Source organism: Amphiura filiformis, unplaced genomic scaffold (genome assembly GCF_039555335.1).
Source record: "Amphiura filiformis unplaced genomic scaffold, Afil_fr2py scaffold_49, whole genome shotgun sequence".
NCBI classification, from domain to species: Eukaryota; Metazoa; Echinodermata; class Ophiuroidea; order Amphilepidida; family Amphiuridae; genus Amphiura; species Amphiura filiformis.
In genome coordinates, this window is record NW_027305513.1 from 555001 (window position 1) to 579819 (window position 24819).

At 37.8% G+C, this 24819-nt stretch overlaps 1 protein-coding gene and 2 long non-coding RNA genes across 3 annotated transcripts in view; all 3 read left to right on the forward strand.

The window, feature by feature from the left end:
• LOC140144327 (E3 ubiquitin-protein ligase rnf213-alpha-like) overlaps positions 1 to 11915 on the forward strand; it is an 18405-nt gene extending 6490 nt beyond the window's left edge. The window contains exons 9-19 of the mRNA XM_072166151.1: positions 866 to 1157; positions 1583 to 1693; positions 6225 to 6329; positions 6863 to 6998; positions 7295 to 7663; positions 7897 to 8333; positions 8480 to 8656; positions 9783 to 9951; positions 10079 to 10287; positions 10501 to 10629; positions 11766 to 11915. Of these exons, the coding sequence (XP_072022252.1) occupies positions 866 to 1157; positions 1583 to 1693; positions 6225 to 6329; positions 6863 to 6998; positions 7295 to 7663; positions 7897 to 8333; positions 8480 to 8656; positions 9783 to 9951; positions 10079 to 10287; positions 10501 to 10629; positions 11766 to 11915 (2284 nt within the window). The remainder of the gene's footprint in view (positions 1 to 865; positions 1158 to 1582; positions 1694 to 6224; positions 6330 to 6862; positions 6999 to 7294; positions 7664 to 7896; positions 8334 to 8479; positions 8657 to 9782; positions 9952 to 10078; positions 10288 to 10500; positions 10630 to 11765) is intronic.
• Positions 11916 to 12066: 151 nt separating this feature from the next.
• Positions 12067 to 14110, forward strand: LOC140144320 (uncharacterized). The gene is made up of 3 exons (XR_011857865.1): positions 12067 to 12202; positions 12702 to 12811; positions 13931 to 14110. It is a non-coding gene; the product is annotated as an uncharacterized lncRNA (long non-coding RNA).
• A 3963-nt stretch (positions 14111 to 18073) lies between these two features.
• LOC140144321 (uncharacterized) lies at positions 18074 to 18909 on the forward strand. The gene is made up of 3 exons (XR_011857866.1): positions 18074 to 18171; positions 18305 to 18443; positions 18799 to 18909. It is a non-coding gene; the product is annotated as an uncharacterized lncRNA (long non-coding RNA).
• The last annotated feature ends 5910 nt before the right edge of the window (positions 18910 to 24819 follow it).

Below are 24819 nucleotides of genomic sequence, written 5' to 3' on the forward strand. Positions count from 1 at the left end.
GGGACGTTGACCGCCTTTAAATATTTTTAGATTGTTTGTACTTATAAGGGATCTGGAATGAGCGTTTATTGAGCTTTTCGACAGTATTTTTTATGGGACATGAGAGCACATCAGACGTATCGAATTGCATTCTGAATACGAAGCATGTCTTTCTGATATCAAATAATTTTCATTTTTTGAAATTCACGATATAATACAAATTCTATGACAAATTATTGAAATTTGATATTTTTCACATTTTTTTATATATAACAGTCCTCGAAGTAAATTTTATAAATCTAATGATATATTCTTAAAGTGTATGTAGCTGGGAGGAAAAGCCGACGACCAATTGAAAATTTTGACCTTTCATATTGAAGATATGGATTTTTCCCCAAGACCTAATTTTTTGGGTGTTTTGGGGAAAAAATCCATATCTTCAATACGAAAGGTCAAAATTTTCAATTGATCGTCGGCTTTTCATCCCACCTGCATACATTTTAAGTATAAATCATCAGATTTATAAAGTTTACTTCGAGTACTGTTAAATATCAAAAATATCAATTTTTAATCATTTGCCATAAAATGTGTATTACATTGCGAATTTAAAAAATTATTTGATATCAGAAGGACATCGTATTCAGAATGCAATTCGACATGTCTGATGTGCTCTAATGTCCCACAATAAATACTGTCCAAACGTTCATACCCCACCCCTTAACCCATTGATCATTTTTGTCAATTTTTCCCCCTTGAGTTTCCTTGACCCTGGTATTGATCCTCCCCCTGAAAAGTCCCGACTACGCCACTGCCGCCATCTTGTCTTAATCACAAAAACTGTATGAGATTTTTCATAATACCCGACTATTATCTTTTTCTTTCTTAGTGCAAAGAGTGTCAACTTGCATGGGTTCAAAACTTTGACGGAGGACATTTTAGAGAAGATGATTGATTTACCTTCAACTAAATTCCAGGTTGTGTATAAGGCACTAGATGTTTTCCTTGCAGCGTTGTCAAAGGAGAGGGTAATTGAAATTGCCAAAGGTATATCATGTTCATACACCAAAGAGTCTCTTGAAGATATAACTACACAAATCGGTGTCTGGCTGCAGAAGACATTAACGGAAAACATAAGTTCAGATAATAAGTTGACGTTTTCGACCACTTATGAACCAATGGTAAGCTTAACACAAGCTTGCTTCCTTAACGCCGCGCGCATTGTGAGGAATCTCATTTCATTTTTGTTAAAATCCATTATTACTATGCACAAACGCCTATAAAAATACACTTCAAAATATTGTTGTTCGCATAAAATTATTCATAATGCCTAGGAAAGATATTTTCAATATATTGCTGGCATGGAAATTGCGTAAGATGAAGTCAAAACACTCAATCTATATTGCATAGATATCCTAATAGTTCTTATTTCATCTACTTCGCAATTACTGTGACCGTGAATAATTTCCACTGTCGCGCCTTCGACACTTCACTCACGGCTTCGTTTCTCGACCCCACCTCGGTTGGAGAGCGAGGGCCTTTGGCTAATTCATGCGTTGTATATTTCATATGTCAGATTCTAATTATCATATTTTGTTTTCTCAAGGTTTGGGATTCTCTGTTTGCGTTCGCTGACATCATTGAAGTTGATGAAGAATACAAAGAAATGTGGAACGAACAAATGAAGAAACATCTAACGGCACGATTCTGGAACAAGGTTAGTATATAAACTCAAAGATAGATGGGTCAAAGGTGATCTATAACCTAAGGAAGAAGCGAGATCAAAAGTTGCACTCTTATGTTCTAATCAATGAAAGTACGACGCTAGTTTTAACTTATTAATCAATGGAAGCACTATACGGCACTAGTTCTCTTGTTCGAGAACGCTTTGTGAACAAATCAATAGGGCATGCAATGGAGCGAACTGCAAGTTTTGAATTTGCATATTCCTGGTTTTTTTTCGACCGTAGTGCCTTTATGTCTTGAACGATTTCAACGAATGAGGTATTACATTCAAGCAAACGATGCAGCTATTGCCTGCTGGTTCCAATTATGACATATATATCTTTGTTGAGGATATACAGGGGGTGAATATAACTGGTACCTTAGTACAATTTTTTTCTTGTATACTGCGCCAATAAAGTATCCTTACACTTGGAAGAAGTAAAGTTACATGAAATTGAATAGAGGAAGGTCCAGTTTTAAAAGTGACCAACTGGCCTATACAAGGCGCAAAAAGATTCCAACAAGCGCAACAAAGAGACAACACAGTTTCTTCATTGAAGCGTTATTTAAAGCAGTTTTATTTCAGTTTTACTTCTCTGTACTTTTCATAACTTTCATTTTATTTGTCAGTTCTTTTGTTTCAGTTTTTTGTTCCTTTTGTTTTAAATTAAAGCCAAACGCATAAATTAGCCATTCACCACTCTCAAACCAGATTTGTGGTCTGTGGAGTTTTGAAAAGGCCACTTTGTTACTTTTGAAACTGGACCTTCGTCTATTCAAATGCTTGTAACTTTACTTCTTGAAGTCACATTGGATTCAATGTGGTGTCATAATATGCAGGATTAGATAGTGCGTCTATTAAAAAAACAAATTTACTCCAATATTGTTCAGTTTGGAAATTGTGATTATTTTTCCAAGTGTAAGGATACTTTATTGGCGCAGTATATTATAGAACCGGTGTCGTGTGATGAAGTTCTCTCATTTTCGTATGAATATTTAAATATAAACATTCATTTTGCTACATCATAATTTGTTGATGTAGAGTTCATGTATAATTATAAACTATGGTTTTGCGGCAGATTTCCGTTACCTTAAATATAAACCCCTCAAATAAAGAAAGTCCACAGTCATGTAACCCGTCCTACACCAAAACCTGATTTTCTTATGACAATTTGATTGATAAGGTCGTATTAAGAATCTTACGGAGGAGTAGTTCTGTAACAATGCAGGACATTAGTGCTACCTGTTCAATATGTGGAAAAACAGGCTTCAAGAACATTAAGCTCCATCAAGCGAAATCAAGATGCTTATCGCAGCCATGGCCTCGAACCGAAGGCAGACATAAGTTGAGCCAGCCGACATGCCCACCACAAGAGGCAATGAGCCAGGATAAACCCCACAGTGCTTCTACGTCGACGGGTAAGAGCTTCCACCATAAACGAAAGACCAAAGAAGAAGCCCACCAAGCATGCAGAAACCTAGCTGATATTATAAATCTACCGAAACCATCTGACAACATCTGGAAAGCCTTTGATGAAACACTATACGAATAACTACCCACAGAAATTTGAGGTAGCCCTGATGAGCAAGTAACCTACTTAGAGAACCATGTCTACAAAAGACTAGTAGACTATTTTGGTGTTAAACCAGTGACATCTAAAACGTCCGGCGAAAAACAGCATGCCTCAATACAACAAAGGAAACTCAGACGCCTGAAAAAGGAAGCTAAGCACTAATACAAAATAGCCTCAAAGACAAAAGCTGCAAATCTCAAGAAGTACTTTCTCAAGCTAAACGATTGCTTAATGACAAGCAACACAGAACTCCAGCCTTCAGTAAAATAGCTGCTGAGAAATACTTTAAAGATATCAACAACGACAAAAGGCGAGAATACCAATACCATCCTATGAAGGGCATGAAAAGACCACCAAAACCACCAAGCCTGTCAGATTTAATGCCTATCTCCAAAAGCGTAGAAATACCACGTCGGCAGAGTGCTACACTATCGTAAGTGCAGTTTGGACAGTTTTACAGGAGGAGCATTTTTGTGTTTAGCGTAGCCATTTGTTTCCAAGTAGCCATAAAATGACATGGGAATGTAAAGCAATTTGATTTTAATAATATAAACTATATAAATGGTGTTAAATTTAATAAATCGATGAATTATTTACTGATTTAGATGTCGTAAGTGCCACATACGATAGTGTTACACTCAAATTGAAATGAGTGTAGAGTGCAACACTATCGTATGTGCCACATACGATAGTGTTGCACTCAAATAGAAATAAGTGTAGAGTGCAACACTATCGTATGTGCCACATACGATAGTGTAGCATTCATTGCTAAATTAGGATGTGCGTAACATCGGCTCAAATATCGAATATTTTGTCATTTTATGTTTCTTAACCAGTGTTAATTTATTTTGGCACATAATATTAACAATAGCAAGACACCTTTTGCCGCAATGTTATCTCTCAAGATTTATTACTGAATCTAAAACTAAAAACATCGGATTTATCGTCTCTATTACCAGTCATGAGAGCTATGAACTTAGCCAGCATGATGACAACGCAAACAGCCGTCAGCGTCACAGCCAGTGATGTGTTAGAGACTCTTTTGCACTTACGATGGTGTAGCATTCCGTGGTTTTGTTGTTTAGGCCCAATAAAGTAGCGTATGTGGCACATACGATGGTCTTGCAGCAAATGAAAAACAAAATTAGCGTGCAAGACTATCGTAAGTGGCACATACGATAGTCTTGCATGCATTAATTAAAATTGCATTGCACTTACGATATTTTATTTTATTAATTAAAAAATAATTAAGCAATTTTGAAACTTAAAACCTGGTTTAAAATGTGCGTTTTTATATGGCCTTCCATAATTCATCAAAATCTCATTTTGGCCAAAAATGTCACTTACGATAGTGTAGCACTCTGGCGACGACCAGTGCTCCTGGAACCAACCGTATTCCCTACCTAGTATGGAAGAAATGTCCAAGAATAACTGGACTGCTTCATGAAGTTATCTGCGACATCTAGAGAAGCACATCAATACACACTACATGGAGAATAGGTGAAACCATCCTTATCTCCAAGGAAGAGAATACCAATGATCCATCATGCTTCAGACCTATCACTCTGAAGAATTCCAGTGGCAACCTTGGAATGGGTATTCTTGCTCAAAGGACAATCGAGTACCTGACAGAGAACAAATATATTGACAATGCTGTTCAGAAAGGTTTTATGGAGAAGATATCAGGATGTGTGGAACACAAAGAGGCACTCACTGAAATGCTCCAAGATGCCAAAAAGAACGGCAAGGCAATTATTACAACCTGGTTAGATTTGCAAAATGCATATGGCACTGTACTACACAATCTTATACAGTTTGCCTTGGAATAGTACCATGTACCAGAACAAATTAGAAAGATCATCTTCAATTATTACGATGAGCTTTTCATCAGAGTGAAAACTAAAGATTTGACCACAGACTGGATTAAATGTTGTACTGGTGTCTTCCAAGGATGCCCATTACCTTGCATCTTATTCCTAGCAGTCTTCAATCTGTGTCTGGATCTTCTTGACCAATCCAGTCATCTTGGATACCGCATGCGTAACTCAGACCTTACATCGTCAGCCAAGGCATATGCAGATGATTTGACCTTGTAGCAAGAAGCCCAGAACGTTGCCAGCAACTTATTAACATTGTCAACAACTTCCTCAACTGGACAAGAACTATGAAGGCCAAACCATCCAAATGCAGATCTTATGCGATGAAGAAAATAATTCCAAACACAGAACAGAAGTTGAATGGCCACAAGACCCAATATGTAGGATTGTAGGTTTCTTGCTACAAGGGTCAAATCATCTGCATAATATAGTGGTGCAATTTCAAAAGTTGCAAATCAAAATGATGCACGAGGTCGAAATTGCTAAGCGTGGTCAAGCTTGCTTGCCAGTGATGACCCCTGCCGACTATTACAAATGCCGGTACAATGCGCGGTTTATTCAATTGATAATTAGAAATACATGGATGAATGATGAGAATGAAGGTTTAGTATATACATCTAAAGGAACAATGCTAGAAAGCAACTGTACACGATGAATCATATTGTCTTAACAAGATCAGGTTTTGGTATCAGACGGGTTACATGACTGCGTACTCTTTTTATTTGAGGTGTAACAGCGTATTAATAACTATGGGTATGGCACAGCTCGTAAGCTTACGTCATTGATGCAAATGAGTAAAATAAAATGCAGATATGGTTAATGAGGTAGCCTAGTGTATATAAGCATCACCAAAGCGTAATCATAGTATCTCACGAATCTACAACTTTACCACGGCAACAAGATTATCCTGCAACACCGGGACCAGATTGCTACATAATACTTCAATTATGTTATAGTTCACAAATACACATATTTCGATCAGTGTAAAAAGTGAGGGAATGAAATATGTACATTACAAAAATGACATGTAATAAAAAATGATATAATATTGTTTCAATACTTTGCATTGCAGATGTCATACACGAATATTCTATTGCTTTTCTGTCACGATGGAAATGCACAAAAGTACGATGCACTCAACCTGGTAGCTGTTCGCGCTGTGGAGGAACTTGTCAAAGTAAGCACAGACTACTACCAGCATACACCACAACATACAATTTCTTTGGTCAAGTGATGGAATAAAACCATTTTTTTTCATGGATGGGGATTTTGGTGTGCAGAATGTGTACCATTTTAAACCATAAAATGCATTTTATCAACCAACCTAGACACTTGACGGATGATGTTCGGTTGTCAAAATCCATTTGTTTTTGTTGCGTTTCTGGTAATATGCTATTCCAGTTGAAATCCATACACCCCCTATGGAAGGCGTGACCATAATTTTCCACACAGGGAGTGTGAATTACCTGAATGGACGACTCCATTTAAAATATACACCCAGAGTTTGAGAGATTAAGGTCATGTCTTCCATAGGGATGGTATGGATTTCAACTGGAATAGCCCAATGTGGTCCAAACAATCATATTGTTCTGCACAAACGCACACCTCCCCTTCGCCGCACCACACATGCACACCCCATACAATAAAACATCACATTCTTTCTGTTTGATGTAACTCATGACGAATGTTATTTTGTCATTATGTATATAGTTAACGGACCCAATCTCAGAAGATTTTAAGTGTAAGTTGTCTGATGTTTTCATGAAGAAATATCAGACCCGTCAGCAAATGACTTTGAAAGAAGTTTTGTCTTGGCCACCGTTTCTTGTGTTTTTCAAAGTGCAAGGTAAACTTGAAACAGATCTTGTATTATAAATATCTATGGTTATTATGCAACGAGCCTTTATTGGTATGAGTAAAAAGCTTTAGGTTCATACCGGTGCCCACACAGTCGTATGACATTTGTTGACAAGAGCTCAACCACAAAAGAAATTAGAAGGATATGCTGGATTGTGGCAATTATAGAGTTTCCATCTGACATGTAAAACCACTAAATACAAATTCACCGCTTACAATCAGTGACAAAACATCATGTCGTATTATCTAATATTGCATTGCTGTTTCTGATTCTATTTCTTACAGCTTGTGGTAGATCTACTGAAATTCTCTCAGAAGACTGCATTCTGTATCTCAACCACTTATGGTCATTATTCAAATCCCGTTCGGAAGAAGTTATAACAGGTTCTGTGACCATTGAAGATCTCAATATAATTGTACGCAGTGATGCATGCACCAGACAGTTCTTGCAACTTTACACGTTTCAGTTGGGCGCCGCAAAGAATCCACCTCTCGTAGAAGAAGGTCTAACGGCAACTATTCAGCAATCATTGCAAAGTGACATAGAAGATATGGAGGATTTGATGGAGAGCCGTAAACAAGAAGTGGAACGTCTAGAAATGGAAAAAATGTTGAATGAAAATCTGCGACGAGTTTGTGACGACTTAGGTTCAGGTACAAACTATTATAAGAAGTTCGTTGAATTTTTCTTCTTCTTTAGTATCTCAACTCGTATCACGTATATTTTGTATATTTTTATATATTCCACCATCTTACAGAACATGCTCAATCATACTTAATCGATGGAGGTTGATGGATTGTAGCAGTCGCATATGAATTGTTTTCAGTAATAAAACAAACTTCCCCATTTAAGCCCTTAAGCATTCTCAATTCCATTTACATTGCAGTGGATACAGCTGACGTTGAAGAGAAACTGACTCGTATATCGCGTCACATTAAACTAGACGAAGTTTGCACGCCAACTACACTAGGATTGAAACCACCACACCCCATCAATACTGAAGAAAGCTGTTTCTTCAAGCATTCCAAGGAGGTACAAGACATGTTACAACCACTTATGCTGACTTTCAAGAGTTCTTTGTTTCATCGAGCAATGCAGAAGAAGGCAATTGATGTCCAACACGAAATAAGGAACGGAGAAGGAGCCATAACACCGCTGATGTCAATCACAGGAATGGCGACAAAAGTGTGGCAACCAGTGTACGACGGAATGAAAGCGTTCGTAGATGAGCTTAGAGATGGCACTATTCGGCTTGTGAAGATAAGTGACATGCTGAGACATCTTCGTGATCAACCAGAAACGCTTAAAGAGGAGATAGAGAAAGTGAGTATGATACATTGTTGTCGCCACACCCCACACAACATTGCCGACGATTTACATACCGCATGCAAAATTTGTTTTAATTACAATCCGCACAAGTCCTGTAATTATAACAATTGGATTGTTGTATTTTATTTGCTTTCTTACAGGTTTTCAACATATATGGGCAACAAGGAATTCGTGATGTAGTTCAAACTCGGTGTGATCAGATTATCAATTACTTTCAACTGAAAAACTACAATGAGACGGCAACCAAGATAATGAAGCTCAAAACGGACCATGGATTGAAGGGAGATTTTTGGGCAATCCAACTTCTACTTGATTTGGTACTTAATTCACTGGCTTGAATTTCAATATGATCAAATTTTACTTTTCAATCATGGCCACGCTTCGTTATAATATATCTCGCGCAGGATATCCCCATTTTACCATTATGTTGCCAATTTCACTATTATGACAGAAATATTTCTACTTTTAATGTCATATAATGCCTTTTTGATAGTATCAATTTTGTTTCAGGTTCCCAATTGAATAAATGAATACAAAACCCACCCAAGTCCATGGGAAGTGATTTTGAGAAAAAAACCCGGTGTATTATTTTAATTCCTTCAGTTAGATTTACCTGGTCAATATGGTAAGTTTTACGTGCAAATGGGTGGATTAAACTGTATTAAGTATGACGATTAGCATTTCAGGGACTTCGTGGGGTTCATTTTAAATTCTGGACTTGGGTGGTTTTTTGAATCATATACAAAGACAATAATGTTGGAATGAGATTACCACTAGTAAGATAATACAAATTAAAGCACACAGTTATGTATAATGTTGATAAGCATTCTGCCATGTAATATAAACCACACACTTTCCTTGATTAAACACATTCTTTTTCAAAAGTCACTCTCCAGCAATGAATGTGTTACAAGTGGACTTTTATACATACTGGATTTCAATCAATGTGTTACAAGACTCAAATCATGGACTTGGATTGATTCTTTCATACATGCTATTTTTCACATGCTCAATAGACACAGAGGATGAATTTGAGTTGTTCTTTCATACATGCCTATGTACACTGTACAGCAACACTTTCCCATGCTTAACTCAATTTGGCCAAAGTATGGACTTGGGTGGCTTTTGTATTCATATATTCAATTGTAATTATGATCTTGTCAGCAGCTCTAGTCAATATCTTTGTCCCTTACCGATAACGTTTGTGATCATTTGTTTTTTTAATCGTTAGGTAGCTAGGTTTTATTTTCACATACAGCTATAATGCAGTTACCTTTGCTGGATGTATACGTGTTTATTCACCACAGAAGTTTTTATGTAGCCCTTTTTAATAGTACTGTCACCACGAATCCCTTCATTGCACATGTCCGAACAATAAGAAATAGAAACCCAAGGACTTTAAAATACCCAATGAGATATTGTGGCTTATACATTTGTCTTTAGAACAAACGAGAAGACCAAGACAGAACATTAACAGGCATTAGTGAGGAAACGCAAGACTTGTGTGAACGACTGGAATCGGTGGCGAACAATAACCAACTACGGTATCTTGAGAACCTCTCCGATGAGCAAAAAAAAAACCTCTTAACGTGGATTCGAAAAGAGATTGACGGTATGAGTTAATATAAGTAAAAATAACATTAAATTAGTATAAAAACAATCTAGTACTGAGGAAGATCCTCACACAATCTTCTTTTATATATTTATCATGTTTTTTTTTTTTTTAAATTTTGTGATAGATTTGAAAGAGCTCGAAGTCTTCGTTGATCTAGCCGCCGGGGACACTGATGCTGAATTCGCTACAGTACTGAAATTTCACCATGCTGCCACGGGTCATGCAGCATTCATATTCGACTTCAAAGAAACTTGCGACTTAAGCTTATTCCTCGATGTGTTGGAAAGTTTGTCATCGGCTTACACAAAGGATCCGTTCCTTCTTTCCAATTGGGTAAGGCTAAGGCTTTAAAAATATTAAGGTCAAGGCTTTTTAACCAGTTGGGCCGGTAATACCAAAACTGTACCGTATGATGGCTGTAATTTTGGTGATGGTGGTGGAGGTGGTTTGGTGTTAGCAGCAACAGTCGATGTAATTTGATAACACTTTCAAATGTTGATAAATATACATCCTTTCCTTTCTCAATTCTTTTTGCTATACATACAGAAAGATACAAAAGAGAACTTAACCCGTCTAATACAAATCAGAAAGAATATGGATAGCTCACCATTACAACAAGCTGAACTCATCAACGAAAGAGGTGTTTACACTATTGGGAAGTATGAAGCAGACCAGGTAAATCAAACTATTTGGTATATAAGCTTACTTTGTACACCCGACTTGTTTCTTACATATTTAGACAGTACAGGGTGTCCCAGAAAAAATTACCGAGTGAATAGAATTAAATGTAAGTCGAGAAATAGACATCAGAATCAACATATTTAAAATGTAGCGCATAGCCTATTTTATTGTGCATCACATACGAAAATTTTATTTGATTCGGTTGACTGGTTGCGAAGAAATTAACGATTACATAATGCGCGCATCAATGCAGTTCATTCCAAGTTTGACCAACAGGCACTTTTTTCATACTCGCTCACCACTTCCTAAAGATGAATAACAGTTTGTTTGAGAAAACTTTGATTTCTGCAATTGGAAGCTTTCCAACTAGGTTTTGCAAATATGTTATATTTTAACTTTCCAAAGAACATTTGAGCCAAGAATGACAATGATCAAGTGCTTCAATCAAGTGTTCAATGTTTGCATTACAATTTCTTGGAAATATTCCAAAAACAGTAATGTGTGAGAGATTTTTAAAGTCAGCTGGAATTCTTTAAATGCAATAATTCTTTATGCAACATTTATATCAACATTAACGAAAAAAGATATTTACAAGTACCGAGCATCATCTTACATGCAAGCTTTCATTTTCAATATCGTGCAGGTTTTCAAATTTAAACAAAACCTAATTAAATGTTTTGCAAGAAACAGATTGTTTAAAAAGAACGAAAAGGATTTCAAAGAACAAAATATGAAGCCCACTAACAGTTTTAAACCACTAGTGCACATTGTGTTGAATGATTTTAATTTCAAACTTGGAATGAAGTGCACTGACGCATGCGTTAAGTAATCGCTCATTTCTTCGCAATCAGTCAACTGATTCCAGCAAAATTAGCGTATAAGATGCAGAATAAGATGGGCTACACGCTGATGTTTAGATTTTAGGATTCTGATGTCTAATTCTCGACCTAATTTATTCGCCCGGTAATTTTTTCTGGGACACCCTGTATATAATTATTTTTTGTTTTGTTATGAAATTGGATCTTGGCAAACTGGCAACATAATAATAAACTATTCTTATTTATTTCATTTATTTATTACCGTGGAAACATAGTGTCAAAAAATGTGGATATTTACCATTTATACCACAGGAAAGTACTTTCAATTTTTCCGATAACGAGATAACAAAACTAGTTCAGTTTGTGTCAGACCATGTCAATCAACTTTTTGGATCAAGAAGAACGCACTCAAACAGAGAAAAGATGCGAGAAAGGTTTGTATATTATTTTGTTTGCAATTAAAATTGTGTTTATTCTTGCGCAAAAAATGTACGCAATATTTGTTATCAGGAAGTAACTTTAATATTAGCATAAAAGCAAAATAATTAGTGTAAAAGTAAAAAATCAATTAATCTTTGCAATATTAATTTCGGTTATTATTTTTAACAGCATAATAAAACGACGAGAGTGGAAGAAGGCAGCAGACGTTCTGAGTTCAGCAGGTGGACCGGCAAGAGAGTGGGCGATAGTTCAGAAAAAGTGGAGGGATTTGTGCTTAAAGGCTAAAGAATACGAAAGCCAAAAAGATGGTGAGAACCTCTGTTTTATTTTCAGATGTTAAGTTACTACACTACCGTATTTGACCATTACATCTATGTAAGTCCCATGGGTAAGCCGGCCTTTGCAACGTTCCCCCGAAAACATCCGGTCATGCAGCCGGTCATTTGAAAAAATCAGTCCAACCCCATCCAGATAATCAATTATGTCTTCACATAACAAACCAAGACCCATGAGACACTTACATTTTCTTCTAAATTAGGGATTCAAGCATGTTTCATCGGTGTTCATCACCGATTAACAACGATGCGTCAGCATCGTCTGCGTCGCCTGCGTAGTTTACTTCGCGAGAGCAGCTGCTCGAGCGAAGTTAACCAGTAGACGCGCTGGAGGATGATGTGAGAATGGTGTGAGACAGCACGTTAGCACATTGAATTATTTATATATATGCCAAGTATATTAAAAAGAAAGAAACTTAACGGTGAAAGAACACACCCACAAAACACCCACACCTTTTTGATTATTTCATAGAATCAGAGAGCCACCAATCGTTTAACGAAAACCCGGTGTACGAAAGAGTTTTGGAGATACTGCATGTGCCTGAAGCGGAAGTGGATTATGAACAATCACACAAAGATATCGTAAGTAATATGGATATAACTATTTTATTGTCAACGGGAAAACTAAGCTTGGAGGATCCTCTTTTACTTTTACTACGCCGTGTTCGGTCTGATTACTTGCAGTGTATGTAGTGTATTGTTAAGATTGTAGGTCTCATCAGTTAAGAATGACAAGAAGACAATATGTTTCGTTCATAAAATGTATTATCACGATCATGGTATCCACTCTCTGACAAGAACTAGAAACACTCTCTAACTACGATTCGATCAAACTAAACTACTCAGTCTGATTGGCTGCCTTATTCACAACAAGCAAGGTCGGGGGTGTATGGAGATAAAGCACATGTGAGGAATGGAGGAATCTTGGCAGAGGGCTTGTGGGAGCTAATTAGTGTATACCATAGGATGATCATTGTAGAAGTAGTGTGATAGTAGCGGGGTAATTGGTCTGGTGATGGATGGGATTAGTGGGATGACCATGGTAGAGGGAAATATGGAGGAATCCAAGGGATACGTTAGAGGGATGATTAATCTGGTGAGGGATGAGACCAGAGGGATGACAATGGCGGAGGGAAAAATGGAGGGATGATTGATTTGGTGAGGGCTGAAATTACAGGGATGACGATGGTGGAGGGAAGTAAAGGAGGGTGAATGCCCCTAATACCACCGCACCCCCACTCCCTGGTTTCACCGCCGTTGGCAAGGTAAATGTTTACATAAAATACGCCTAGAATTAGACCAAAACTCGTACATACTGTTCAGATCCGAGATAATCTCATATTATGATCTATTAGATCTATTATGAACAGTATTTCACATACCCCTAACATGACCAATCACCCCTCACACATCTGAACCTCCCACTTTAATCAAACCCGCTGTGTGTCACATGTCTGGGTGAACAAAAATCAATTCTATAGACTCTGAAGAGAGTGTAGAAATGATGCACCAAATGGCTTCAATTGGACCTTCATTTTGCAAAATTGTCCAACCTCCCTTTTAGTTGACAGTAGCGACTTTTGTTTGTGAAATAGACTAGGAAAAAGTTAAGACTTTTTAAATAGCCTGCAGTTTCTGCGAAGACGTTTTACGACAATGTCGTATACGCGTACTATTATTGCTTTTATCTGATATTCACAGATTCACCAAGTAAGGACAGAAACCTTGCCATCGTTGATCCTGGAAGTTGATATTGACGGTAGGAAAAAGATTTATACCAAAGAAGATTTGCAAGATCTACAAAGCAAGCTGTCGCTGGTAGTAGGCAAAGCTCAGCAAGAAAGTAAAGATGGCGATGGTAAAAAACAAATGGAATACTTTGGAGAGGTGAATATCATTTTCTTGCCTGAGGTTACCCGTCAAATTTTCGGAGCATAGTATACAAATATTTACTGCTCATGAGGGATCTGGTGGAATCTATTGGTCCCCGAGGTGAACTGGAGACCGTGAGCCTACTATTTTCCCTCGACCGCAATAGATTCCACCAGATCCCGAATTTAGAGCAGTAAATATTTGTTTTATATCCTTCATTAATATATTCTTTGTTCATTAAACACAAGGCATAGGCCTAGGCATAAATGTAGGCTAGGCCTAGTCAAGGCTACACCGGCCTTGCTTTGTTTTGATTGAATGCACAAAGCACGCACACAGTTGAGTGGCTAAAGCTTACCGTAAAAATGTGTGACAACCTCTACAATACCGCCGTGAAACGAGTAACCATGTTAACATGGTCCCTGTTATTACACCATCAATATTAAGATACTGATCCTGATGTAACTCAGATTATGCCATTAAACCGCCGTATTTTAGCTGCACTTCTGTCATGTCTGTGCTGCTTAATTGTGTGCTTCGCAAGACAAAACGAATTGTTACACATTAATACCCCGGAGCCGGTACTGATATCCCGCGTATGTGGCGAGTTGCATTGACCACTACTAACTGCGACGCGGTTATGAGGTCATACGCGCTCCGGGACGCGCTCAGGGGGAGATAGTAAAACTATTTCCCCGGGAGATAGTACTTTGAATAGTACCCCGTACCCTCATCAATCGGCTTGTTAACAAGTTTGCAAAATAGCAAAACTATTTTTGGTCACATGATACTCGTTTAACCAATTAATGAACGAGAATATATTAATGAGGGATATAATTAAAACTGTAAAATCGTAAAATCATCGTAATTTTAATGAATTATTATTATGCAGGTATTCAACGCAATGCAGCAGCTTGCAACAACATATACCAACCTATGCTCTGCTGGAAATACACTGTTTTTGGAGTGGAAGGCAACGTTTCGATGTGACTTCAAAAGAGACATACAAGACTTAGATCATACGGTTTGCATGGACTTCGGGGTAGATGACAAACTTTATGGCACAAGATCTCTAACAGAAGAGCTCCCTGACTTACTGGATTTCATGGACAAATGTTTGAAAAGATGGAAGAATCATGTCGACGAGAAAAGAAACAAGTACTACTACTTGAACTATTTCACAACAGAGCAGCTGCTTCGATTATGTCATGATCTAGCTTGTCAAAGTCGGTATCCAGATAAAGTTCACTACACACAAGTATTCACACTGCTGTCTTCGGTAACACATGAATCCAGCTGGAAGGTCATTCAGGCATCCCTGAAGGCCGCAATGTCGGCAGCTACGAAGGAAATTCTGCAGGAGTCGCAGGTCACAGATGACACCGATGAAACTAAGAAAGATAAACAGGCAGCAAGGAGACAGCAGGAACAGGAGTTGGCTACTAGGCTAGCGTTTGAAAACTTGATGGAAGACGACACATTAGTTCTGGCTGCCATCCATGCCCTTGGTACTGACAAAGAAGATGAAGAATACATCACGTGGTGCTATAACAACCCTGCTGGAAACAAAGGAGAAAAGCCAATACACAGTGTGACGAAAAGTTGGAAAGAAATTGTCTCAGAGTTGCTCTCAAAATTAACAACGAATGAAAGGTAATTAAAACATACATAACAGAACGGTCAACTGCATATCCGTCAATACACGCTTTTTCAATGGGAAATGAACTTTGCTGCTTGGATGATGTCACGATGAGGTTAGCATTTATTCCGTATTGAAAAGCGTGTACTGACGGATATGCAGTCGCCCGGCCTCTAAACAAACTGTGCTTTCGCATAGCGCCATTTAATCAAGATCACAGCACACATCAGCGCGGTTCATCTAATGAATTTGTTATAAATGTTAACAAATCTTTCCTCTTCCAAAATTGATCACCCAGTTCCCTGGATGTCTTGCTTCCTGAACTATGGGACAACTACCTGCAGAGTGTCAAGTGCGTAGATTCAGAAGAGTACTTAAGTCTGGACTATGTCGGTCTCATCTTGAAGTATTTAGCTGTCAATGCGAGTAAAGGTAAATTATGTTACTGTGGCTATATGTTTGTGCAATAGGGTCTAGTTTGTTTTCCTGATGGCACAACCCATTCAATCAGAACCTGGGACAAACATTGAAAGAATATAAATTAATGTTAAATCTGACCTTTTGATTATACAAAATAAATTTCTCCATTAATGAGCTTTCTGCCTGGATATAGCAACTTAATTGTCAATTTGATTGAAAGAAAATGATAATATTGGAGTTCACGAGGAAAATGTACATAGCAAGTGTAAGCCTTTACTAATTTACTTTGTTCTGAAGTTACGAATTCTGTTAATCCACTCTGGCATATATACCCCGACCCGGATAAACCCAACGGGTGGTGAACTTCAAACTTGGTGAACGACTTTGTAGCCATCTGGTGCTGTATTAGTTTTGTGTCATGTTATCTGCATATTTATGAACATTAATGAGCTTGTTTGCATTGTTGAAACATCACTAAAGCAATACATGTAATAGCTTCCAGTTATATATCAACCTTGGTGTGGCGGCCGCCTTGATTACAGAGCATAATCTTGTTTTTAAAGCTGCTACTTCCAGAATTGGGTGGGCAATACAAGTGCGTACTGATACCGACACCGATGGCTTGACAATGGTTTCACCAGAGCAGAAGTTCCTTTGCTCAGGCCAGGTCACAGCATGGCGATTCCAGTGTAAGGCTTCACATCGTTTCCGTGCCATTGTTTGGAGACAGGTCACGGGCTCTGACACAAAATTCAAAGTGGTAGGGATTAACGACATACCAGCAGCTGATATAGGTGTACCGGTCACATACCAAGTACCAGAAGATGAGCGTATATCAGTGCAGCCCGGAGACGTGATTGGCTGGTCTTCTGGAGCGTCGGTATTAACAAGCAACATAGGAGGTGGTTATTTAGTTCGTTGGCTTAGTGGGGATCTGCATAACGGTCTGGATAGAGGTCAAACACACAACATCAATTCTGGTGTTCAGGATCGAGAATACTCTATTGAAGCTACGATTGGAATGGGTAAGTGAGGTTTTGTTTCTCGAATAGAGAGAGAGAGAGAGCAGGGAAATTAAAATACAAAACATCAATAAAGGAGCATTTTGTAGTATACCTGCGTAATTATTGCGGTAGTTTTGCTTTGTCATTTTGTAACATTGCAACGATCGCTTAGCGTGAGAAATTGGAAATATACCTAAAGAGGCTTGGAGTCATAGCCTTTATGAATTCATCATTTCTCATAACAATCTTTTCATCTCTCTAAAGGCCACTATATTAGCTGCTGCGTCTGTCGCAACGGCAGGACCTCGGACTATATAGTGGCATTCAAGGAGAGATTTCTTTTCTGTTTGACTATTTTTAGACGAGGATTTGGCCGATAGCAATGTTTTCGTGTATCTGAAAAACCGTCACCGTTTGGCTAGTGAGTTCCACACCTATTTCAAGGAAAATAGACCAAATCTAGTCATTTGCAAGGAACGTAAGTTTATCTCGAAAAAAGATTAATATGCAAATCTTATATCAATTTCGGTTAAAGCCCCAGTGTTAAAGGGAATAATTTGTTATTCATTTGTTTTTCTTCTAATGAATCGAGTACATTATCGTTATATAGATTCGGCTCCTATTGGTATGATACCATAAGAGTCCTGTAACTGTAAGCAATTAATCCATAAGCAATATTATTATTATTAATCTTATTAGTCAGTTGGCAAGGGAAAGGGAGCGATATTCATCATACATGTCGAAAAATCCAAGTACATGAAGGTCTTTTACGACTGGGCACTACTGACTGAATTGGGTATCAAAACACCCAAAATTCTAGCCACTATAATTTTACTCTGCAGAAGGTGAAACAAAGTTTTGCATTCAATATTTAAGCTTACGCTAGTATTTATACATTTGCCATCTTAGGAGATGTTTTCACAACAGTCTTGTCATTCTATCGTGGAAGTGTTCTACCAACTCAAGAAGAAATTCTAGTATGTTCAACAGATACAACGGTCGAAGAGGTAGGCTGAGTCATAACATACATCGCACTCGATCCTGTGCTGGTTATTTTGTGTGTGTGTCTTTTTAATAAATAGCTTCATTGGCTTGCTCTATGTATGGAATCAGGAATTTGATTTTGTTTCTAACTTACAGGTGTCACTTTTGTGGCGACGTTCTATTGCTGATAGCAGTAACCAACGAATATTTTGTCTCGTGCATGCTGAACGTTTAGAATATAACGTTAGTGTTGAGTGTGCAAATCTTTTGCATGAACTAACACAGAAACCGACAGGTGAGTGTTAAGTGTTTGGTAGTATTCTGCCATCTTCTACACTTACATCCATGCAGCTTGGTGACGTTGCTTGAGGATATTAACTGTCGAAGAACAAATAATATCTTCTGCAGTGTGGGTCCAAAAGGAAGTAATGATGCCAGATTGATGTTCGCCATAGCCATCAACCCTGTGATAGAAATGATCAAGAAATACATAAATGATTCTCTGTGATTATTTGTATGGTTTTTGTTGCTATTTTCTAACAACATAATGCATAAAAAACTGTCGTGTATGGAAACGGTGCACTTTCAATTATACTTCATTCAAGTGGTGGTACAATGAGTAAAGCCGGCAAAACTATTATAATTTAAAGGTTGCCGTTTGGTGGTAGTATGCAGCTTAGAGGAAGAACATCATTCTCACATGGTTACCAAACTCGACCAGTTTCGTGTTGAACTACCAAATCAAATATGGAGTACAAAAGGTATACAGCAATACCTACAGGAACAGTTCCAACAAAGAGCTGCCATTGCAGAGATACTGGATGGTGACTTAAAGCATGGTCAAGGAGTAGATTCCACGTGAGTTTGCGTACTAAACATTTTAAAAGAATGGTAAATAATGCTTATAACAGCATTTACCTCCGGCAATTATTGAACAACGCTGTAATAATTGTATTGCCAATACAGTGATGGTACACGGGTGAATGTCAACACATGCATGGTCTATACTCTATTTGATAAGAAAATAGTCTTTGCAGGTTTCAAAGTGTAATACAATTTTAAACGTTTTTCTCTTTAAATTTTCAAGCGGAACACCTGGGTCGCAAATGGCTTCAAGACCAATGCAAATTCAGCGAGAAGTTCACGGAGACGGTGTAGAAGACGCATCACCCGAGATCGGTAACAGACGTAGATCATGGTCAGCAACTGTGTCATCTTTTCTTAGCTTTGCCGAGTCATCTATTCTAACGTTACCTTCCAGACATCAACAAGAGACATCGAGAGAAAATACATCGAAAGCTACTTCTCCAGGTTATGACAGTGTTTCAACTATAGAGTCACAACTGGTGCAGCTAAGTCAAAGGTATGAAGATATGTAAAAGAATGGATAGTATAATCTTCCCGACTTATTTATGTATTGATTGGCAATACTGAAAGAAAAAATGAAATGAGAACAAAGCGTAATTGTAGAACATAGTTTGATTATTTGTAACCTGCTACTACGAAATAAGCATGAAGTGGCAAGTTGGTAGTTTCGAGACGCCCTGGCTACTTCGTTGGTGTTTTTTGTCCTTTATGAATGGGGACATAATACAGACTGTAAAGGTGCACGGCAAACAAAGAACTTCAACTCAGTCAGCCAGGATGTCTCGAAACTACCAACTTGCGACTTCACGCTTATTTCGTGGTAGCAGGTCACATTTACTCAAGTATTACTCTTTAACCTAAACCGGAAATGACGTTTGAATCTTTTTAGGAGCACAGTTCAAGCCATAATATCTCGGCGCGCAGGTGTAGGCAAGTCAACCGTCGTAGAAGGCTATGTCAGACATCTAAAGGCGAAACATCGTGTAGACCCTGATGTTGAAATGTGTATCACTATACCTCTGCATGATAAACAGGTCGACAATGATGCAGTTGTTGACATGCTATTACCACATCTGAACGTGGACGATTCTGTTTTTCCTCGTGTTTTTCACTTCGACGTAGCTCCCATGGTATGATTAACAGTTCTTCACTGTTTGTTAATGAATTCATGATAACTAAGCTATCGTATGAAGAAGCACATCATTTAAAACACCATTTATTCCGCTAATGATTTAGCGCTTTTTTTTTATTTTTGAATTTAATTTACAAAATAAACAATTGATAATCACCACTAGTGCTATTAAATGTTTTCAACAAAGAAAGTCAAAACGCAAAACCAAAATCAACATCAAAAAGTTAAAAAAAACAATTCAAACAGAATAAGTTTGTATTATTTTGTTTATACATATTGTTCTTACATAATAAAGGTCCAAGATGGACTGGATGATCTTTTATTCAATCTCTTGATTCTTGGAGGGCTTGTTAACAAGCATGGGTACGCCTGGAAATGTCAACCAACCGATCTCTTCATCATCGAAATAACTGAGCTGCCATCAGGGGTAAGATTATGCTGATAGATCACGAAATAGTCTGATTACCAACACACAATGCAATCCTTTAGAATTTCAATGGTATTGGTATATTAAACATATACTCTTATTATCTTTGAAGGATGAAAAGAGGCCATGGCTTCACACGTTGCTGCCGAATATAACATGTTACGGTCCGCAAGATGTTTTGAAGATTTTGCAGAGGCATCAAAGACAATCAGACGACTCGTCTTCAGGTGCGATATTATTACGAATGCGATGTGACCAGAAACATGCAACACTGGGGGTTGAGTGGCTATTCAAGTTCTTGACATAAAACCGGTGCACACACTTTAATAACCTTCTGCATGCTATTGAATAAAAACATATGACCGCTGTTCTCTTGCTAGAAATCAAATGCGGACATCTAACAAACAAGAATATGATGTATGAAGTTGATGTAAAAGAACAATTGACTTGAAATGAGTATTTTTTTCAGCATAGAAGAATTATTCAACAACTCTCCCTATACCTTTGTACTGGAGCCAACCGTTGTTAAACCGTGATGAACCCACACTTTTACTGTAGCGTATACGCGAATGCGATCGAGAATACGCGTTACGCGAGAGCGCGTGAAATTCGTCATGCCTGGAACCTTTGTGCGTATGCCAGCTTACAAGTTGAATTCAGTATTTTTCAGGTAGCGGCTAAACATTGCCGAAGAGAAATCATCGAAGTTTTTGTAAGGCTGAGTGGCAATGATTAACTGACATTCCTCGTAAAATAATCGTGAATTATACGATATTTAGCTTCTTTTCGTTGTTGAAAGGGATTCAGTCATGTTTCACCGTTGTTCATCACCGTTTAACAACTCGCGTCCGGCGCGTCTGCGTGGTTTACTTCGCTCGGCGCGAGTAAACCACGCAGACGACGCGGCCGCATCGTTGTTAAACGGTGATGAACAACGGTGAAACATGATTGAATCCCTAAATGTAATTCCTTTATTTATTTTGTTTTAGTTGCAGGGCTTGATCTCTATGGCGAAACACTGAACGTAGATTCAAAACTGTTCGAGCCTCCGGTGCAGTGTGCCTACCAATACCTAGAACGATACTCCAAGCAACAAGATCTTTGCAAATTCAGCTACAAAGAAGACCAGCCAGAATGCTCTTATCTGAAAGTTCTGGAAATGCTGCTACTGTATGTATAAACGGGGGGGATGAGACTGAGAGCTCACAATGGCTAGGCTAGGCCAAGCTACAACTCGTTGCACTTCTCACCAATATAATAATCTCCATATTCATTTGAATCTAATGTCATCTAATCTGATTATGGACAATTATGTGTCGCGATTAAGCAAAACATAATAACACCACGTAGGTCTATACATTACGGTAGTCCTTTTATGATATATACAATGACGTTTGATCATGTTGATTTAGTGTTTGAATTTGTAATGCCATTGACTGTCAACGCTTTTGTGCCTCCTACTTAGACTTACAAAACATTTGAACAACTGGACGACACTTTTGTAAATTATATCAATAGCCATCATTCTTAATGAACTTGTAAAAGACCCACCATAAAATAATTCTGGCGATTCACAATACTATGTTGTTAGAATATGTCAGCTACCATACAATACTGTGGCATTCTCATACCTTTGGGTGGCGCTCAGTGGAGAATATTCATAACAGCTCCCCAACCCGTACCGGTGCGCCCCCGTGCCCACAAAGTTACAAAACATACGCCCAGGAGTTTTCTTGGTTCAACCATTTTATACCAGCCAATCCTTATGTTACTACCTAATGCTCGTAATGCACGTAAAAGGAGCTGTATAAATGCCAACATTGTTTAGCTATGTTAATAGTGCGATTACGAGTGAATAGATATTAATACTACATTTTCTCCTAAATTTAATATTTAGACATTGTGGCGTATCCAACCCGTCTTGGGCAGTGTTGCAGAACTTTGCATATTTCTTGAGCGCACAACTGTCAGACTGTGAACGCAGTGCATTTTGTCAACAATATATATTGGACGTTGATAGAAGATTCACACTTTTCAAGAGCTTTGTTGTTGAGCTAATGATGATGATGGCTAGGGTAAGAACATATTTTATGAAGACGTTTGGCAGTTACGTTTACAGGTTCAGTGTTTGGACATTCACTTTAAAGTTCATGTACCAATACGCTTAAAGTCATTTATGCTACTTAAATGGGATCATTATAATTAGATACCTGAATTAAACCTACTAAGATAATCTTCAAAATCTTTTGGTTTCTGAATACAGCAACATTTTCTAGTGTATTACCCTATTTCAGTTATATTTCTACAATGCGCGAAGAGTTTCGAAGAAGATAGAAATTTCCACTGGTGCTATTCTGTAAACAATAAGACTAGGGCTCATGATTTATAACCATTATCGATTTTTACAGGATTTTTCTACTCCATCTTTGGATATGTCTGATATCAATCCATTATCAAAGCCTCAAGTGAACAAGAAGATGCGTTCAAGTAGTGCAGACTCAAAAACGTCTTTGGCCTTCTCTCCACCAAGTTTACCATCTGAGAGGTCTTACATGTCGAGTTTGGAACACAGCCCTTTGAATGAGAAAGCTGATATATCATTGGTAATGGAACAAGTATCCGACATAGATTCCAGTTCCGAAGACTCTCTCGAAAAAGAACTTGAATGCTTTCAGCCGAAACGTCGATGGGAGAAAAGGTACATTTAGTTGCCAATGTTTTGGTCATTTTCTTAAATCTTAATTTACACTCGATTTCTCTTTAATGGTTATAATTATATAAACGTTTTGATGCCTATATAAATTATTATGCTTGTAACCCGAAGGTTAAAACCTTTTTTTTACGATTTTATGTGTTGATATACGTAATACTAAGTCGTCCACAACGAGAACAACAAATTTCAGTGACTCAGATGCAACCTAAGTCGTCCACAGTAAGAGCAACAAACTTCAGTGGATCAAATGCAACCTGTCAACTATGAGTGTACATTAAAATACAATGTAATTGTAATCAAGTAATAATCTTTTAATTTTGTTTCATGTTTCTATACATGTTGTTGTTTCGTTTTAATATTTTAAATGTTATTTATAATATTGTTTCTATATTTTTGAACAGGGTCTCATGGGAGACCAGTATTGTATTACTAAACTGAGTACCCCTGAATAACTAAATATTTACTAATAATAATCGTTCCGTATGTGGCAATGAATTTCTTTCAGCCTGCATCCATACTTGTTTTTCAACGAAGACCACGAGTCATTTACCTTCATGGGATTCATTTTGGATGAATACGGTACATTGATACCAACAGGACACATACAGCAAGACCCGCTGATTAGAGGTCAAGTGTTCACCACATGTTACGGGTGGTCACTACAGCAATTACTAGAAGCTCTGGAGGAAAACCAAGTGAATTTCACGATAGATTTTGATGATTTGCAGAGGTAAGAACTGTGTAGATCTCGGTGTAGCATCTGTGTGCCTGACTCATTGAATCTGCCTGACAAAGGTCTGGTTTAGACTTTTGACTGAATTTGTAGATCGCTATAACACCAAGGCCGCAACCACCTTCTCGAGTCCATCCACTTTTACAAAAACAATAAGGGGATATATCCCTAATTTCAAAACATCGGATTGATTATTTATTGATTGTGCGTCGTGGTCATAAATGCATTAACACCTATATTATGATTCTGACGATTTTACAAAGGAACTGATCATTTATACTACGTACTGCACCACTAGTCAGGCTGTCTCCATTGGTTGCTGGTTGCTTTTTTCTTGAGTAGTCAAATCAGATTGATATGAAGTTCGCTATGTCGAATATGAAATAAGTTTCGATATGTCGAATCTCTGACCCCAGCCTCACCACATCTATGCATTTGTTGATATGATAACACCACCCCAATTATTGGCACCAACTCGACTAAATCAGTCATTCATTCCATTATGATATAATTTCACTTTAAATGAAACGTTAACACTAAATTTCGTTACAGAAAGGACAAGTTACTAGCACTGTACCGGGTACTGGGAATCACTCTACCACCGAAAGGTTTAGCAAGCGCCGAAGCAGATCCTGATAAAACGTACAAGCTAACAGCAGACAATGTTATGAAGATGTTAGCTATTTACATGAGATTCAGGTAAGAATTGTATCTTATCGTTGCCATTTTTGCATAGTGCCAAATAACCAATCGTCTTTTTAAATCATGTTGCGCATGAATTATCTTGAATTGGAGAACA